General features: G+C 52.1%; 1 protein-coding gene across 2 annotated transcripts in view; it reads right to left on the bottom strand.

Moving 5' to 3' along the window:
- Window positions 1-4,691: 4,691 nt before the first annotated feature.
- The window catches only part of Col26a1 (collagen type XXVI alpha 1 chain), a 144,352-nt gene continuing 129,018 nt past the window's right edge, over window positions 4,692-20,025 (bottom strand). For both annotated transcript variants that reach the window (XM_036172114.1, XM_036172115.1), the window contains exons 6-13: window positions 17,872-17,970; window positions 17,145-17,297; window positions 14,857-14,940; window positions 12,630-12,682; window positions 11,697-11,732; window positions 10,457-10,504; window positions 7,257-7,341; window positions 4,692-6,334 (exon numbers count right to left, since the gene is read on the bottom strand). In XM_036172114.1, coding sequence (XP_036028007.1) covers window positions 6,177-6,334; window positions 7,257-7,341; window positions 10,457-10,504; window positions 11,697-11,732; window positions 12,630-12,682; window positions 14,857-14,940; window positions 17,145-17,297; window positions 17,872-17,970 — 716 coding nt within the window. In that variant the 3' untranslated portion in view covers window positions 4,692-6,176. The remainder of the gene's footprint in view (window positions 6,335-7,256; window positions 7,342-10,456; window positions 10,505-11,696; window positions 11,733-12,629; window positions 12,683-14,856; window positions 14,941-17,144; window positions 17,298-17,871; window positions 17,971-20,025) is intronic.

Here is a 20,025-nt window from a genome sequence, read left to right as displayed (position 1 = left end):
ACCCCCCAAACAGGGGTGATCATGCTTTGGGGAACAGCTGATCCCCTCAAGCAGTATGGATTGCATCAGGTCACCCCGCAGAGCCAGAGCTGAGCTGGTGATCAACCCAACCCCACCTCCATCAGGACTGCTTAATTACACACACCTCTGTCCCCCGCTCCAGGTCTCCCTCCATCTAAACCTAAGTCTCGTGTCAGAACCCTAAATACAGATGGTGTGTGTGTGTGTGTGTGTGTGTGTGTGTGTGTGTGTGTGTGTGTGTGTCTAAACCCCTTTATCTGTCCCTCTTCCCAATATGAGTACATCGATGAAATCTCCTTTTTCTACATTTTACATTTTACCAGTTGTCATCTCTTTAATTAGAGAATTGGGAACAAGTGACCCATCCATTGGTCAGCTCTCACAGCTAGATATTTTGCCCCCAAGTCCTGTAACAAGATGTCAGCAACCAGTTGAGTGGCAGGCGACTGCTAAGCGGCCAGTCTCACGGGTTGGACAAGTGGGAGGTCCTGGGAGGAAGAAGTTGAAGTTAGCAGCCAGCAGGGGCCATGGGGCTGGGGACAGAATGAAAGAAGGCTACAGAGGAGGAACACGCAACATGTGTGGCCCAGAGAGACCGGCGTCCTGCCTCTGTGACACTCCTGTTTCTGTCCCGAGGGTCCTCTTAGGTCCTTGTGTCTTACAGAAGTCCCTATGATCCTATCTTCTTGATCCCTTCCAGTCATTTTCTTGTTCCCTGTATTGTGACAACAGCCTTTGCACCTAACGACCTTTGGGGCTTGCACTATCTACAGAATGGAACAGCTGTGAGCTTCAGTGAAAAGTGTACTCATCAGACAGACGGATGACAGGTAGACAGACAGACCGATGATAATAGGTAGTTAAGTAGACAGACAGACAGGATAGACGTTTCATCTTGAGATGCCATCTCGTTATGTATCACCTAATAGCCTTGAACCCTCGATCCTCCTGCCTTTGCCTGGGTGCTTCCATGACAAGCATGTGCCACCATCTCCTGAGAGCTCACTTTCCACAGGTAAACCAGTCAGTAAATCATGAGCCTTCCCCTGGTGTCATCTTTATTTAATGCTCACGCTCCAAGCCAATATCCCCCTGCTGTAGAGCTTCCTTGGCCAGATAGGAGGCAGGTTGACTAAAACTTGATATGTGGCTTAGGGTGGCCTTGAACTTCTGATCCTCATGCCTCCACCTGTCTGGTGCTGGGATTGCAGGTGAGCCGCCAAGCTTGGTTTACATGGCATGGGGATCGAACCCAGAGCCTCACGTGTGCAATGATCTACCAGGTGAGCTGCAAACCCAGACCCATTACTGGAATTCTAACAAGGCCACGAATCCTGTCAAAAGGAAAGTGATGTGTGATGGGGAGGCGGTTATACCCAGAATAACATTTGATCAAATATTGAAGTACAGGCTGGGCAGTGGTGGCTCAGGCCTTTATTCCCAGCACTCGGGAGGCAGAGGCAGGTGGATCTCTGTGAGTTCAAGGACAGCCTGGTCTACAGAGGTCCAGGACAAGCTCCAAAGCTACACAGAGCAACCCTGTCTCAAAAAAAGAAAAAAAAAATATTGAGGTACGTGGTAAGCCATATAGAAGATGACCACACTGTCCATGCCTTGTTTGTTCAGGAGCAGTGACCAATTATCAACCCCAGGTCCCCAGAACCCTGGAGGAGACCCCGTGACCCTCCTTCAGTGCTAAGGATGCCGGGCACACCATTGTCACTCAGCTGGAGAGGGAGGGAATGTGTATCCCAGCTGTCTACCTCAACACACATGACAGGCTCCTCAGCTTCACCAGCCCGTGCCTGAAAAGGTATTTAGTTTGCCTTTTACAACGTGCCAATTGCAAGTTAATTAACTAGCAATTGAGAGTTATAGGCGGCATTAGAATTTATTAATAACATTGGAAGTAAATCTCCCTGGGAATTCAATTCATTGAAAATCTCGTGAAATTCTCCATAAAGCAGGTCTGTGAGAGCGGGTCTCTTGGAACTGCAGGTGCTAGCTCTCCGCAGGGTTGGGAGGGGCTCACGGTCTGGCTGAGGCTGCTTTGGGAAGCCCTCATCCCTCTCTCTGCCCACCGCCTTCAGCGCGGTCTGGACAGGAGGTGATCTCATTGCCAATGTCCCGTCACGTAGGTGTCGGTGATCTGGCACAGTGCTTCACTGTGCTACACCCAGGCAGGCTGGGTACTGAGGACAGGGACGTGTTCCCGCACCTGGACCTTCACAGCTGAGCATGGGAGGCTGAGCTATGGGCTGACCGGTGAGTCACAGGTTTGGATGGGGGACCCTGGCTGCACCTTTATTACCCCTGGCTGGGGCCCAGTGTCGGGTGTTTCCACCCGTGCCCCTCATGGTTTGGGGGAAAGGCTGAGAAGAGGAGATACAGGTGAGAGCATTTAAGGACTGAAGTCCCAAGCACTTGCAGTGGACGGGCTGGTGGGGTTTCTGGGTGTGGGGCAAGAAGCCAAGAAGCTGTATTCAGGCCATAAGCCTAGGTCTCCAGTCACTCGGCCTGCCAAAGCACCTCTGAGCCTCCTGTTTTGTGTGTGTGTGTGTGTGTGTGTGTGTGTGTGTATATGTGTGTGTGTGTGTGTGTGTGCGCACGTGCGCGCACGCGTGCAGTGGTAGCACATGCCTTTAATCCCAGCACTCAGGAGGCAGAGGCAAGTGGATCTCTGAGTTCAAGGCCAGCCTGTGCTACAGAGTGAGTTCCAGGACAACCAGCGCTACACAGAGAAACCCTGTCTTGAAAAACCAAACCAAAAAGCAAAACAAAACATATGCTTCTGTAGCTCTTTCCCGGGGTCAAGGAACAAAGGAGGGTGACCATTTTCCATTCTCAAGCTCCCCGCTCGCCATCAAAGTTCCTCTTCAGACATGTACTCTCCCCCAGTCTCCCTGGTACTGAGTGATCCTGGGTCAGCTGGGTCCAGGACCATGTGTGTAGAGAACCACTCAGCCACTAGGCCCAGGAACAGGACTCCTGCGTAAGGAGGCAGGAGCACATTCATCACCTGGCAGAGGCAGGTGGAGTCCCCAACTGTCTGTCTTGGTCCTACCTCTCCCATCTTTAGCTTTTGGTTCCAGACTGTGGAAGTGGCCCAGAGTCTCTCCTTCTACATCACCTGGATATTTTATGTCCATCTCCTCTACTGGATTTGAACTCTGGGTGGACGTCAGGTTTGGAGAGGACCAGGCACACGGCAAGTGCCTGGTGGTACCAAGGTCTGTAGTGATCTAGCGACCGTTCTGGACCCCACCCTGATCTAAGGGCCTTGCTTCTTGAGTATGTGGGGTTTCTCTGGAGTTTCAGGGAGGAATTAATTTATCACTGAGCCAGGCCTGGACATGAGCAGGAGACAGAGTGAGGGGGGTCTTCATTGCCCTGGTATGATGTAAGTTGTCTTCTAAACCCTAGTCAGAATAACTCCACCTCAGAGCAGACCACCTTCTAGCTGTTCCACATCCCAGAATGCCACAAAAACCAGCCATCTCTCCCACGACTAGACCCTGCTTGCCAAGGCCAGCAGACTCCTTGAAAGGGCAAGAGCAGACTCCATGTTAACATAGAGTATGTCTAGATTCTGCGTTTCCATATTATCATTATTACGTATGATTGTGTGTGTACACTGTATTGTGGGATGCACCCATCACAATGCACATGCAGGAGGCAAAGTTGTCAACAGACAACATGGCGGAGTTGGTTTTCACCTTTGTGCGGGTTCCAGGGATCGAACCCCAGGCTTGTGCAGCACCTGCTTCTCTCATGGGCCGCCCGGTCTGGTTTGTTGTGCCTTACATTGTTTGAGCCTGTGGTCACAGTAAGTGTATCCCACACTTGAGCTTGTACGGATTCTGCAGAGACTCAGAGCCCTGTGAAATCGGAGCTGGGTGGGTGGGTGGGTGGGTGGGTGATTGACACCTATGAAGGAAGAAATGGAGCTGTCTGCATTGTTCATGAACTCATCAAATGTGTCAAGATAAGCTTGTCTGGATCACTCTTTAGGCTGTTGAGCTGGCCCGGTTGGGAAGCAGGTGCTAATTATACATACCCCTCCCCACCACCCCCAAGCCATGCATCCTGGTGTACTCCAGCATGGTGGTGCATGCTATGAAATGACAGGCAGAATCTGTGAGTTCAAAGCCAGTCTGGTCTACATAGTGAGACTCCAGTCAGCCAGGCCTTCATAGTGAGATCCTGTCCCCCCAAAAACAAACAAAACTACAACCCTCTGCTTTGCAGGGCTGGGGCCCCAGCTTAGTTCAAATTCAGCCTCGCTGGAAAGAGTGGGCCACTTCTTCTTTTAAAAAATATTTACTTTTTTATTTATGTGTACACACATGTATCTGAGTGTTTGTATGTGCACATGTGTGTGGCTAACTGCAGAGACCAGAAGAGGGCATTTGATACCCTGGAGCTGGAGCTTCAGATGGTTATGGGCGGTCCAACATGGGTGCCACATGTGGACCTTGGATCCTCTTGCAAGAATGGGAAGCCTTCCTAACCGCTGAGCCTTCCCTCCAGCCCCATCTTAAAATATAGATGCATTTATTCATTTGCGTGTAGGGATGCACATGCTGAGGTCAGAGGACAGCTTGCAGGACTCAGTTCTCTCCTGCCATGTGTGTCCTGGGAATTGAACTCAGGTCATCAGGCTTGCTGGCAAGTGCTTTTACTACCAAGCCACCTCACCTACTCCAAGCAGCCACCTTTGAGGGGTACCTTCCTTCCCTATTCCAGCTGCTTTCTTGGGTTCCTCTGCCTCAGAAACCTTAAAGTCACCCCGAAGCTGGACACAGTCGCTCATCAGTTCTCTGGCATGAATTAGCCGGGTGCAGTCCAGCCTCCCCGACAGCTGCCAAGGCACAGAAGGGCCAGAGTGGGGAGAGCACCTTTATTTGAAATAACATCACAGGTCTCAGATCACCTCTTAGTAGAGACAGAGAATAGCCCAGGAATAGCCAACAGGGCCCAGGGGGACAAGGTTACAACCTTGCATCAGCACCAAGAGCTTTTAGGGATGCTTGCTACTGCCAGGCGGGGAGACATACCCGAGGGTGGTACCAGCCCTTTCTGCTCTCTGAGTGTAAGGGTTGTGGCCCCGTGAGAAGAGCACCAGGGTAGGTGGGTCATAAGAGCCAAGCACCAGTCAGAGAGGCCTTCAGAACTGTGCACCAGCTCTGCTGTGGAGCCTGCCAGGACCCCGGCCCCAAGGTGTGGGGGCATGGCCCCTAGCAAGCCTAAGACATGGGTAGTTTGATTCTCCGTCGAGGGGACACGGACTTGCATTGTCCCATCAAAGCAGAAGGCTCTAGAGATGTCCATAAAAAACTTAGGGTGACAGAGGCTGTATCCTCTCCTGGATGGACAGTCCTATCAAATGCTCCCTCCTTCTCCGTGGGGGAAGCCAGTGGGCTCAGCAAGACTGGGAGCCAGTAGGGAGCATTGGTCTCTGCTCCCCTCATCCCCAAAGACCCTACCTCCTGGTCCCCAAGTCCACTCTGGAAGCTGTCTCCCTGTGCCCAGTCCTAGGAAGTGACCAGAGGAAGCGAGGCAGGTCCAAAGCCCTGTGGTGCCCCTATATCTTCTTAGGCAGCCCTGCCTCCCAGCAGCCTGGCTGCCTCAGGAGTCCTCTGGGCTACACACATCATGGAGAGGAGAAACTAGCAAGAGCTGTATGTCATGGCTTCAGTGACAGCGAGGCCTGGGTTAAAACACTATCCTGCCCCACCCCCACCCACTGATATCCAGGGTCACGTGTACTCTCCACACCTCGGTTCCCAGGCTGAGTGGGGATCACAGACCTACTTTTTAAGAGTTAAATGAGACAATATAGGGAAATCACCTTAGCTGGCCCTGGCCCCTGATGGAGCAGGGGCTTAGCCATCGAGAACTCTGGTTATTCTCCTACCTGCCATCCAGCCCACCCGGACCCCGTCTCCAGCCGGGAGTGGGAAGTGGGGGACAGGGGCAAAAGAAGGGCTGTCAGGATGCTAGTCTGCACTGGGCTTTGCCCCTTGGAGGCACCATCTGTCCCCAGGGACCCCAGGCTCCCAATGTCTTTCACAATCGTCCCTGCCTGATGCCCAGTCCCGCACGGGGCATCTTCAGGATGCAGCAGCGGCTGAGCCCCAGGGCAGGGCTTGTTCTTACTTCCCGTCGCCAGCCTGGTCTGCGCTCTTTTGTGCAGGGTCAGGGCCCAGCAGGGCAGCCAGGATGCCATCAGGTTGAGGGCCTCCCCGCTTCATCTTGAGGTTGGCTCTCAGGGCATCCTGCCCAGAGCCTCCCTCAGGGGAGGCCAGGGGATCTGGAAGGAGGGCAGAAGGGTTGCTCAAGACCCTCAGTGTACCAGTGGCCTCCGCTCCCAGAGCCTGGGCGTGTCCAGTGCGAGGAGGCAAGCAGGCTCTGTCCTGCATTCATTCACGAACGCATTCATTCATTTACTAATGTACTCACTCATTCAGCAGCATACACATTCATTCACCTGTTAATTTGCTTACCCATTCACACATACTGTTCTCCATTCAGTTTTCTCTGTTCATTCATTTTTCCCATTCATTCACCCATGGAGTCATGCACCATTCATTCATTTTCCCATTCATCCACTTTCCCATTTCATTTGTTCACCCACTAGTGCATTCTTTCACTCATTCACCTGTTCATCCATCACCTTCTTCATCCATTCACCTACTTACCCCTCCTCCCATCCATTCTTCCACCAAGTCACCCTCCATTTGTTCGTTCCTCCATTCACTACTTATCTATGCCCCTGCCCACTCATTCTTTAACCAATACCAAGAGGCATGAGATCCAGACTCCGCAGAGGCACCAGCCACCCCCAGTTTCTACAGGGAGTCCCCAGTGTATCGGGAAGACACAGGGAAAACTGCATGAGGACAGGGATGATAAGGACAAAGAGGGGGGCTCAGGATAGCTTCACCAAGGAACACATTCTGATGTGGGCAGTGGTCAGCAGGTAGAGGGACTGGTCTGGGCAAGACATAAAGGTGGGAGGCAGCCTGGCTTGTCTGGGTGTGGCTGGTGAAGCCAGGGAGGGGGGCTTTGACATTGAATGTCCTTGAGCAGATGAGGGACAGATTCAGAGGGGTTTAGTGTGGACCATTGGACAATAACATGGTGGAGTCCCTGAAGCAGGGGACCACAGAGCTTTAGCAGTCCCCACGAGGGTAGTAGGTCACAGGAAAGTGGGAGGCCTGGTCACTACTCACCGTGGACCCCAATCATGTGTTCCAGGATGAGGACCCTCTCTGCCAGGATCTTCAGGGCCTCTCGAAGCTGCTGCACACCCTCACCCTGGTGCGGATGAAAAGCCAAGTTCAGGGTCTCAGTCAGGCTGGGGTGGGGACAGGCACAGAGGCTATGCAGACACAGTGGGCATCCCTCACAGCCCTGCCTCTTTGGCAACGTCCATACCACTACAGACAGACATCAGAGCTGAGCACCGGCTGTGTACCAGGATGGTGCTCCCAACAGGATTTGCTAACAAGCAACTCAAAACCCAGTCCGTCAGCATCCCCATAGTTACAGAGCATGGACCATGCTGACCGGGGCTTCAGCTCTAGACCTGTCAGTCAGCATCCCCATAGTTACAGAGCATGGACTGTGCTGACTGGGGTTTTCAGCCCTAGACCTGATGGTTTCAAGCCTAAGTTTTACTCCTGCTGTGGTTTTCTAAAGGCTCCTTCCCAGCATGCCCTATGATGATTTGTTTGTTTGTCAATTTGAGTTTATCTGGAAAGAGTAACCTCAATTGAGGCAATGCCAGTCCCTAGAGCATTTTCTTGATTAATGATTGATGTGGAAGGGCAGAGCCCACTGTGGGTGGTGCCATTCCCTGGGCAGGTGGACCTGGATTGTATCAGAAAGCCAGTAAGCATCACTCCTCCACAGTTTCTGCTCCAGTTTCTGCCTCTAGGTTCCTGCCTTGAGCCTCTGCCTTGACTTCCCCTGATAGTGAACCCATAAGCTGAAATAACCCTTTCCTCTCCATGTGGCTTTGGGTCACAGTGTTTATCGTAGCAATAGGAAGCAAACTGAGATGAACAACATGCATTAACCCCTGAGCCATCCCTCCATCCCTGATTCACCACATTCCTGAGAGACAGGGCTCAAACTCCAACAGACCCCTACTTCCCCACATAAAAGATTGTCTCAGAACGGTCATGCACTTAAATGCAAGAGCCTAAATCATAAAGCCTTTAGAAGGAAATGTAGGTGACAATAATTTTAACCATGGATTAGGTGATGGTTTCTTTGATGCAGCACTTACAACACAAATAATGACAGAGAACACAGACAAATCAAGTGCCTTAGATGAGATTTTTTTCCCCCACAACAAGGGCTACTATTAGAATGAAAAGTCTCTTGTGAAATGGAAGAAAACAGTTGCAAATTTTGGACACAGTATTGGAATACACAAAGAGCTCTTATAAGCTTTGGCTTTGCCGATGATGGACTGCACCCTGAAATCCAAATGAACCCTTTCCTCCCTAAGTTGCTTGGGTCACAGTATTTATCACAGCAATACTGCTAACTCTGACTAGGACACCCACCTTCCAGAAAACACCAAGAGGCCAGAGCACTCAACTCAGGGCCTGCAGGAAGAGAAAGCGCTCTGGACCTGCCTGGACTGTCCACCTGAGAGCGTTGGCCAAGTCAGCTTTGTGGACTCGGCTGAGCCAAGCCAGAAGAAGGCTCGAGATGGCCAAACCTCCCCAGAGTGCTGGTAGGAGCTAGTGCCAGGCACATTTCCAGAACCTTCATTCTGTGCGGTTTCATGTGAGGAGATACCTGACAGCACCAAGGTGAGCTGCTGACCTTTGAGAAGATGGACACCAGGGGCAAAGGCAAGCCAGGTGGCCAAGGGACAAGGCTGTCACCCCTGAGCTGGAGTCAGGGCAGACGTGCATCTCTGCCTGTGGAACATGGCGGATCAGCTATTCCACTCAGAGTCAAGGGGAGTCAAAAAGAGTTCACTAGGTGGTAAGAGTGAAGTCCTCAGAAGGAGACAGAAGGCAGCGGTGTGCAGGGCTCGTGCCTCCCTCTCTTCCCCTCTCTTTTCCTTTCCCCCTGTCCTTCCCCTCCCCTCCCTCCCTCTCCTCTTCCCCCTTCTCTTCCTGTCTTTCTATCTTTTCCACTCTCATCTGATTTCCCCTTTCCTTCCCTTCCTTAGGTGCTTTGTTTTGTTCTTGTTTTTCAGACAGGGACTCATTATGTAGCCCAGGCTAGCCTTGAACCTGTGCTCTTTCTGTCTCAGACTCCTGAGCACCAGGATCTTCCTTTCTTTAAGTACAGCAAGAGTTTCCCAAAACTCCTCCCCTGCCCCGTGCCCTGGCACAGCCTCATTCCTGCAGTCCAGGCCTCCTCCACCCTGCTCCAAACCTCCCAGCTCACTCTCCCCCTGCCCCCCACAGGAAGCCATCAACAGTCGCTTCCGTTCCCAGCCTATTTTTTGCTGTCATTTTTTGGTTTTCGATCCCCGTCCCACCTTACCCTACCCTACTCCACCTCCCAAGGTCTCAGGTCCCCCATGCTGGGTGAGGACAACCTTGAACTTCATGCAGGCTGGGCAAGTACTCTCCCAACTGAGCCACACTCCCAGCCCTGCTTTTACAGCTTCCCCTGAGGACCCCAACACCCAGGTTCATTTTCCTCAACCTCCAAGCTCTGCTTGCCCCAATCTTTTCTTGTTCCCATCCTCCCTCATTAGGATTTAAAGTGAAGCCCCTTCCTTCACCTGTTGTGCCTCACATCCACCAGCCCATGTCTGTCCACCTAGTTGGTGTGGTGGCTGCTCTTGGTAACTTGATACTTGATAAGGGGCAGTGTCTTCTCCACAGGGTTGTGGTCCCCCACCAGTCACTCCTGAGAACGCTCCTCCCATCCCAGCTCCCAGGGTCAGTGGCCCCACCTGTGGCATGCCCACAGTTGCAAGAGTATTCACACTGTCACCTCATTGAGCTGAGAAGTACCCAAGGACAAAGAGGGGCTCTATCCTCAGCAGCCATACCCATCTCAGGGCTGACCTTGGGGTTCCCAGCTTTCACCTCCAATACATGATGTTGTGGAATAATCCTTTTGTACACTGCGAAGGTGTGTTGCTCTCATTGGTTTAATAGAGAGCCAACTGGTCAATAGCTAAGAGGCTGTGTGGGAGAGAAGACTGAGAGAATGCAGGGATGAAGAAGATTGGGGTTGCGAGGAGACATGGGGAGAAGACAGATGAACATGTGCTGAAAAAAGGTACTGCCATGTGGTAGAGCATAGATAAGAAACATGAGTTAATTTAAGTTGTAAGAGCTAGTTAGTAACAAGCCTAAACTATTGTCCAAGCATTTATAATTAATAATAAGTATCTGTGTGGTTATTTGGGAACTGGCTGGTGGGACAATCTAATAGGCATAGTTACCTCTGTGGTGGTGGCTTTGTCCTCTTCTTCCTTCACACTGGACTCACCCTAGAAAGCAAGCCTCACGGTCAAGACATTGGGTGTGGTGCAAAGGCACCTCTCCACCCATGGGGACATGCAGAGACTGAAGATAGATGGTCTGGGATGAGACAAGGGAGAAAGGCCTACACCAGGACATCACTTGTGCAGCCCATCATAGAGAGGTGTGTAGGATCACCTTAAGAGCTGCTTCTGAAACAGGGTACTCAGGCTTGGGACCTGGGGAACTCATGTGTCAGCTCTTGTAAGTGTTCATTAAAGTGTCTTCATCTCTGGGCTCTGTTCCTCTGTCTCTAAAATGGGGCCAGTAAGGCCAGCCCCACAGCATATACATGGCGAATGACTGCTTTGTGACTTTGAGAGGGTTGCTTAACCTCTCTGTGCCTCCATCGCTCACTTCTAAAAGGTGATAATAATAATACGTATCTTGATGCTATGAAGGGGATGGAGTAGATTAATACCCAGCAGGAGCTTAACCTAGCCTGGATCCTAGAAGTGTTGTCAAGGCTGTTGCTGCCATTTTTTACTAGACAGAGGCACAGGAGGAGGCAAGCTTTGGAGGCTGACACTCCTGAGTTCAAAATTCCAGCTCTACCATTGTGTAGCTGTGTGATTTGGGGGAAATTATTTAATCTCTTTGAGCCTCAGCTGCCAGTTCCAATTAATCAGTATAATAAAACAGTCTGGATAGGTAATAATGAGACTTAAATACATGATGAAGGCTACCCCCCCCCCACTGTATCAGCACACAGTAGGTATTCAGCAGAGATCCATCCTCCACCTCCTGACATGATATGAGGCTTAAACATGAAGTATCAGCTTCTTTGGTCTTGGAGACTAGAGCTGAGATCTAAAAATTCTTATGTCTGAGAAGGGTCATGGAAGCCAGCTGTCTGAGCACCAGATTCTAGGAGGTCCAAAGAATCAAAGACACCTTTCTGGTCATACAAATTAGTAATCAATGGCCCTAGGCTACAAAGTATTATTATAAAATCCTAGACAACTTGGTGTATTAACCCAGGTAAGCTGTGACTATACCTTTCCAGGACAAGCCTCAACTTGAGGCTGTACCTGGTTCCTGCCCTCCAATCTCTCTCCTAGTTGGAATAGACAAGCCTGTGTTTGGGGATACTATAGGACTGTGTACAGACATGGCTCCCAATTTCTCAGTGCCCAGCCCACTGGCTCAGCTCATACTTACAGATGGCCTTGCCACAACCCGCTCATCCATCAGTCCCTGGAAAAGAAAAAGGCCAGTGGGACTCTCCTGCCTTTGATGTTTTCTGCCTCTGGATCCACCTATGCTGGGTCTCAGCAGAAGAGGAAGCTGGAAGTTCAAACTTGGGACCTGACTGGGTCTGCAACTCCACCCACAGCATAAGTCTGACACTGAGCCTTGGGCAAGCCATTGGTCTAATCTCTTGTACAGTGAAGCAACTCCAAGCATGGGTGTCACACAGAGGGGGAAAACAGGTAACTTAGCACTTGGGCAGAAAAACCTACAAGTGACTAAGGCAGGAAGATGGTCTTATATGTGCCAATCCAGAGTTTATATGTGCTGAACCCAGGGCTTACATGTTCAGCTGTCTCTAGCTGCTCCCAAAACACTTCTTAACCTTTTACCAAATTGGGACCCTAGCTCCCACCCTCACACAGTGAGCCAGAGGGACCTTGTAGAAATTCAAAGAATAGCATGAGAAACGACTCCCAACTCAATCAGTTCCATCATATGACAGAAACCTTCACAGAGGTCCACAAAAAGACCCAGACACCTCACCTAGTCTCACATCCCATTATCCTTTCACTCCCAGCCTTGTTCCTAAATCAAGGCATCAGCACCTGCACTCCCTTTCTCTAAACTGATGGACCACATGGCTGGAGAGGCAGAGCAATCCTAGAGTTTGGGACTTCCCAGTCAGGCTTAGGACCTTACTTCCTCTCCAATAGGTGATCCCCAGGGAAGAAACAAGGGTTCAGGCATCGCTGGGTGACTAGATGAGAGTGTCTATGTTGCTTCCTGCAACATCTAAGTTCCCCGGACTCAGCTCATTAAAAATTATGGGAGGGGTACCACACTGGGACATTGACACCCCAGACTATCTCAATAGTACATTAGAAATGTCCGAGTCCTTACCTGGGATCCAGGTGCTCCTGGAGGTCCTGGGGGACCATGCGGTCCTGGGGGCCCTGTGGGTAGAGTCACTGATGAATACCTGAGGCCAGAAAAAGCTCACTGCTCCCCTTCAGATCTGATCAGGGACATTCCCAGCATCCTGACCTTGCCCTGGGCCTTCCCCCACTTGTAGCAAATGAAAGTTTGATGAGTGAATATCAGAGAAGGCTCAGATTCTCAAGACCCTCCCCCCACCTTCAGATCTCAGAGGCCCACCTTCATCTACCCATCTCCTTCCCATTCCTCATCCACATGGTCACCCCAATCCTGAGACCTGAAGACTGAGTAGGGAGCTAATCCATAATGTCCCAGCCCAGCCTGTCAGTCTCCTGTCAATTTGGAAACCTAGAACCAGCCCCTCTGACATCCCCCATCCATTTTGCCTTGGTTACCATGAGCACCTACCATGCCCATCCAAATCATGCATTTACAAGCACTCTGTTGGGGTCTCTGATGGCCCCCACTCTGGATAGACTTAATTGTTAACTTGACAGTCTAGAGTCATCCAAGAGGAGACACCCCAATTGAGGGGTTGCCCAAATTAGAATAGTGTGTGGGCATGTCTAGAGATTGTCTTGATCATTAGTTAACATGGGAGAGCCAAGCCCAATGTGGGCAGCACCATCCCTGAGGCAGGTGGTCCTGGCTGGACAAGCTTGAGTCTGTGAGTGAACCGACAAGCAGCATTCTCCCATGGTTACAGCTTCAGGTCCTCGCCCTGACTTCCCTCAATGGCGGACTGTGACCCATAAGCTGAAATAAATCTTGTCCTCTCCTAAACTGCTTTTGGCCATGGTGTTGGTCACAGCAACTGGATAGAATGGTAACACCCCCAAGTCTCCAGTCAGGTCCTCTTCACCCTCACCCCACAGATATCCTTCTGGAAAGTTCCACTGGGTACTGTTTCTTCCCATCAATTGATGAGCAAATTCCCTATAATTCTTTCCTGGTTCTCTTTAGGCAGCACTGGCTAAGAAGAACCCCTAAGACCTTCTCCCCTTCATTATCCTCATATCTCATTGGTTTGGGCCAGTCCCTGCTTGTGGCCATCATGGATTCAATGCCTGTTTCTCCCCAACAGCCCAGGGAATGTCCAGAGGACCAGACTTTCAATCTCCTTCCCTGCAGAAACTAGCACTTCCCAAGACTCAGGGAACCCTCATCAGAATGTGCCAATGTGGCCACTCTGAGGAATAGCCATCCCAGGCTGCAGTCCAGTTAGAAAACAAGCACCATCCCTGCATCCCAAGCATGCCAGAGGTGTGGCAAGGCACCTGGAAGTCCTCAGTGCCCCACGAATCTGCTGCCTCACCTCTCTCAAATACAGCCTTCTGTATGAACCCCATTCATCTCCTTTCCAAATCTGTCTCTCACCATTGCTTTCTTCCATTCTACAGAAGCGTGGGGAGGGAACTCAGATCCTTGTGCACTCATCCCCTGTGCCCAGAACAGAGGTAAGCATCAAGGCAGCGGCCACCTGTATTGCTGTCCGCTCGCTTATGGAATCCTTGGGGCATGACCTGTGAGCCTCTGTGTACACAGAGGGCCTATGAGGGGTGGGAAATCCCCAGTCTCTCTCTTCCCATAAGGATCTTGTTTTTGCTGCCCACTGTAATCTGTGCCGCACCCCACACCAAGGTCCTCAGCTCCCTCTGCTGCCCTAGTCTGCCTCTGGTCTGGGCTTGTACAGATCCTGATGCACCTCACATTGTGGTTCATACAAAGACAGCCGGGGACCACTTCATTCAGACATCTGTCCTGGTAGACTCGTTCAGGGCAGATGTGTCCAGTTGTCTCAGGATGGGGGGCCCCAGGTCCAACTGGAAACCATAGACTGTCCAACTGGCCTTCAGTTTCCCCAAGACCCCTGGGCTCAGGACTAAGGGTGAAGCTAGGCAGAGCGCTTGATTGGGTTGGTTCCCAGCACTGCATAAGCCAGGTGTACTGGGGGCACTTCTGCAACCCCAGAACTTGGGAGCTAGAGGCAGAAGGACCAGAAGTCAAAGGGCTATCCTTGGCTACATAGTGCATGGGAGGCCAGCCTGGGCTACATGCTACTCTGTGTCGACAGATAGAGAGATAGATAGATAGATAGATAGATAGATAGATAGATAGATAGATAGATAAAGTAGGAAAAAAGACCTTTGTGCTCCAGATAAGCCCAAGAAGGAATCTTCAATCCACTCACCAGGAGGGCCAGGGGGACCGCGGGGACCTGGCACCCCGGTCAGCACCGTGTCAACAACAGCAGGATTCAGCTGGGTGTCTCCATCTGCAGAGACAGTCACGTGATCAGTAATCAGTTGGGATGGAGGTGGTCCATCTGGAGGCCAAGTCTGAGGGACCAGTGGGCTCCCCAGAGCCGAGTCCTGCACCCTCACCTTGTGTGTGAATGGATATACTGCACTTGCTGCTCAGAAGTAGTCAGGGTAAGGGGTGGGGAGGGGGACCAGTGGTTGAGTACTTGCCACACAAGCTTGAAGATCTGAGTGTGAATCCCCAGCATGCACATAAAACTGAGAATAGTAGTGCCTCCCTACAATCCCTACACTGGGGCCTGGGAGCACCAGGTTTGCTGACCACTGATCGGCACGCCCCAGGTTAGTAGGAGGCCCTGTCTCAAATAATAAGCAACCGTGGAAGACACTTGATGTCAGCCTTTGGCCTTTACACACACAGGCACACACACCTGCACACACACACGCACATGCACACACACACATTGATGTGCACTCATCAGGGTGGATGCTCTGCTGGACTCCTCATGGCTTAGGGGTATACTTTAGTGGCCATTAAGATCACTGCCCACTCCTCAGCACCATCCACCTTTTCCCTAAGTAGGGGCATTTCTTCAAGGAAGCCCAGGCTACAGTCAAAGTCAAAACTGGCCCCTGTCCCACCTGGCACCCTCTGAATGTACCTAGACTCCCATCCTGCCTGGGTACAAGCCCACTGCTCATTGCAAGCACTCAGGGACTGTGACCTTCAGTATCCAGAGTGGCTCCCTGAGCATGGCCACCTGGCTGGAAACTGTGGGAACTGAGGCCTGGATTCAGGAACAGTTATCAGTGCTCAGGTTTGTGTTATGTGTGTGTGGGGGGATGGGGGTGGGGGAGCTGAACAGGGGCCTCCCTGTCAATCAGGTCACCTCTCATCCTCTCCTTCAGGATTTCATTTTGAGGGCTGGCAAGATGGCGCAGAAGGTAAAGGCACTTGCCACCAAGCCTGATGACCTGAGTTTGATCCCCAGGACCCACATGGTCGAAGGAGAAAGCTCACTTCCACAAGTTATCCTCTGACCTCTACACGTGAACTACGGCATGCTCCTCCCGATGTATAAGTAAGTACAATAAATTTACTTTAGTTTGCTCTTCTTTGATGGAATTGTTTATTCACTTATGGGGTACTGGAGGTTGAACCCCAAGCCTCATGCATACTACGTAGGTGCTCTACCACTGAGTCACACCCCAGCCCCTCACTGGGGGATTCTAGGCAGGTGCTCTACCACTGAGCCACACCCCAGCCCCTCACTGGGGGATTCTAGGCAGGGGCTCTACCACTGAGCCACACCCCAGCCCCTCACTGGGGGATTCTAGGCAGGTGCTCTACCACTGAGCCACACCCCAGCCCCTCACTGGGGGATTCTAGGCAGGGGCTCTACTATGAGCCACACCCCAGCCCCTCACTGGGGGATTCTAGGCAGGTGCTCTACCACTGAGCCACACCCCAGCCCCTCACTGGGGGATTCTAGGCAGGGGCTCTACCACAGAGCCACACCCCAGCCCCTCACTGGGGGATTCCAGGCAGGGGCTCTACCACAGAGCTACATATTCCTGACTGGCTTAAAGCCAGCATTGATTCTCCTGCCTCAGCTTCCTCAGAGCTGGGGTTTAGGCTTGTGATACCATGTACAGCTCCTCCAAGATTTTAAAATAACCCTGAGGTTAGGGTTAGGGTTAGGGGTTAGGGTCAGGGCACTAAACCAAAATTGTTCCTCCTTTCTGAGTGACAGGCTCCCTCCCTCACATTGTCCCTTAGACCCTCGATCCTTGACCCTCATGCTCTGGGTCCTCACAAAGCAGGTATTTTTTGTGCTCTGTGGCTCACAGTCACACTGTGGTCCCTGAGAGACCAAGTAGGTCTAACTTGTCACTTTTTGTGCCCAGTAAACACCTGTTGAGTGTCTTGCAGTGAGGAGACATCTGGGAAAAGATGACAGGGACGGCTTTGGTAGGATGTCCTTGCCAGCTAATGGAGTTGATTGCAGGTGGAGGTGGCGGGTGTCAGAGCTGGTGAGCTGAGCCTTGAGGCCAAGAGCAGGGTTGGAGACCCTCGCCATTTTCTCAGGGGCCCCTCCTTCAGGACCAAGCCTCATTTCCTGACTGATCCCTTTCCTGGGGTCCTAGGGGAAAGCTAGTTCCCCCCAACAGACAGCTTGGCTCACCCGGGCCTCCCACCCCGGGGCCCAGCACTCACTCTCCTTGTCTGTGGGTGGCTGCAGGGAATAGAGGACGCCCTGAGGACTGTTTGGCAAGAGGCTGGGACTGCCTGCTGGGCCGGGAGGGCCTGGTGGACCAGGGCGCCCCATCTCTCCAGGAAGCCCGCGTGGCCCCGGTGGCCCCAAGAGACCTACAAGGGAGAGCAAAGGATTTAGGTGAGACTGACGGCTATGATGTTACAGACAGGGGAACTAAGGCCGGGAAGGGGAGAGGGCTGGCCAGGGTCATTTGGGCACTCAGTGACAGGCTTCCGGACACACAGAGGGTTTAATTACACCTGTCAGGTTTAACGAGAAGGCTTCCCCTTCCTGGTCCCCCGCAGAGGGGACACAAGGTCAGCAGAGGATGGACATGATAACGTTAGAAGTGGAGTCAGGACTCAAGAGGAGTTTAGCTCGGGAGCAAGGACCGAGGGTGGGCCAGTCCTGAGCAGCACGCAGAGAATCATGGGACCATGGGATTCTTGAATGGCGTGCCCAGTGCTTGGAATAAACCCCTGGGCCTTAGCAGCCCTGCCCTACCCCCAAAAGGTCCCTGTAGACTCTTGTCCTGAGGCACCCCTGAAATTGGAGAGGGGATGAGGGTGAGAAGAGAGGGAATGAGTTTGGGGCTAATAAGCAAGATTGGGGTGCACAGAATGCTACCCATGCTCAGGTACAAAACAAAGCACAGTCTCTTTAGTTCAGGGGACAAGGGTTCCTTACCTGGAGGTCCCACTGGGCCCTTCTCTCCTGTCTGGCCCCGGTCACCTTTGGAACCCGGGGGCCCGGCAGGCCCTGGTGGTCCCATCTGTCCTGGAGGTCCTGGGGGAGAAAATGGGAGAACACTGTGAATTAATGCCATGGAGGCTCCAATTCTGGTCACATTGACTGTGTGATGAGTTGTTGGCAGGTGATCTACCATTGAGCCACACCCCAGCCCCTCACTGGGGGATTCTAGGCAGGGGCTCTACCGCTGAGCCACACCCCAGCCCCTCACTGGGGGATTCTAGGCAGGTGCTCTCCCACTGAGCCACACCCCAGCCCCTCACTGGGGGATTCTAGGCAGGGGCTCTACCACTGAGCCACACCCCAGCCCCTCACTGGGGGATTCTAGGCAGGGGCTCTACCACTGAGCCACACCCCAGCTCCTCACTGGGGGATTCTAGGCAGGGGCTCTACCGCTGAGCCACATCCCAGCCACCCAGGTGTACTGGTTATTAGAGTTGACAAGCTGTCTTTCCCTGTCTGTGATTCCTACAACTGCGTTTTCCTCCCCTTTACACACAGGTAAACTGAGGAGCAGAGAGGCATAGGCTCCTGCTCCCGGCCACAGAGTCGGGCTCCAGCTTATTTTCTCACTTCAAATCCTTCCTTCCTGCTCTCTTCTGGCTTAAGATCCAGCACGTGTGGCAACTGAGCCCAAGTTGCCCTGAAGGGTCTGCAAGGTTGGGCCTCCCCCTTGACCACCCCCCTCTTGAAATGTTCTAGAGGCCTGAGAGGAACGTGGTGCAGGTCCAGTTATCCCAGCGCTCAAGAAGCTGAGGCAAGAGTATGAAAACTTGAAGGATAGTGTCTGACGACCATAGAACTTTGTCTCACGGTTAAGTCAGCCGAGGGCCGTGCATGTAGCTCAGCATTTAAATTGCATTTGACTCTGGTCTGTGAGGAAGAGTCTGGCTTAGGGGGTGGGGTGGGGGTGTGTTCTGAAAAAAAAAAAAAAATGCATGTGGCTGGGCAGTTCCCCAGGTCAGGGAGGCAGGAAACACAGGAGTCACCATTAGTGGAGCATGTCTGCCACCTGCTGGCCATGGCTGGAACTTCGCTTTCTCTGAAAAAGTTCCAGCCAAGTCCATCAGTGAGTTCGGAGATAGCCAACTAAGTAGACTTGGAGCCTGTGTCTTTGGGGGACATGGGATAAAGGGCAGGTGTGTGACCTCAGAGATGAATCCTGGGATTCTCCGGGAGAGGAGAAAGAGGGGAGCAAATCATGTCCCCAGGGCTCTTGTGGGGCTATGGATCACCAGCAAACTGGGTGACCTTGGGGCAGTTACCTAGCTTGCCTGAGCTTGGGTCAATACCTCTGTAACTCAGCTGTTCTCACGCTTTGATAGAAGGTTGGAAACAACACCTAACAGCCAGGCCTGGCTGCCTGCTGTTGTAACCCCTGCACTATTGGAGCGGGGTGGCAGTCAAGAGGACCATGGGGGCTTTCGAGATCCAGCCTAGATCCAGGTTCAGTGAGAGACCCTGTCTCAAGGGAATAAGGTGGAGAATGACAGAGAACACCTGATGTCCTTCTATGGACGTTGTGTGGGGACAGGGGCGCACGCATGCGCACACACACACACACACACACACACACACACACACACCACAACCACAGTAAACAGCCTGAAGCCAGCAGGAGCAGGGTGACCTCGTGGGCTTTAACTGTCAACTTGACACAACCTTGAGTCACCTGACCAGCCAGTCTCAGCTGAGAAACTGCCTAGATAAGACTGGCCTGGGGGCATGTCTGCCTGTGAAGTGGGGTGAGGATGGGGGGTTGTCTTCATGGTTAATTGATGTGGGAGGCCCCGGCCCACGGTGAGGTGGTGCCATCCCATGGCGGGTGGTCCTGGTCTGTATGTGAAAACCAGGTAACCATGAGCCTGGGAGTGAGCCAGGAGTGAGCTGGCAAGCAACAGTTCCTTCATGGTTTGTTTTTTTTTTCAACTTCCTTCTCTGACTTCCCTCAATAACGGACTGATCTGTAGGGGAAATAAACCCCTATATCCCCAAAGCTGCTCTTTCTACAGATTGCTTCTTCAAACAGCAGGGAAGACACAGGACAAACAGACATTAACAACAGCAGCCGCGTAGACTACAAATAACAGC

Source organism: Onychomys torridus, chromosome 22, assembly GCF_903995425.1.
Source record: "Onychomys torridus chromosome 22, mOncTor1.1, whole genome shotgun sequence".
Lineage (NCBI taxonomy): Eukaryota > Metazoa > Chordata > Mammalia > Rodentia > Cricetidae > Onychomys > Onychomys torridus.
This window is presented reverse-complemented; position numbering and strand designations above follow the sequence as displayed.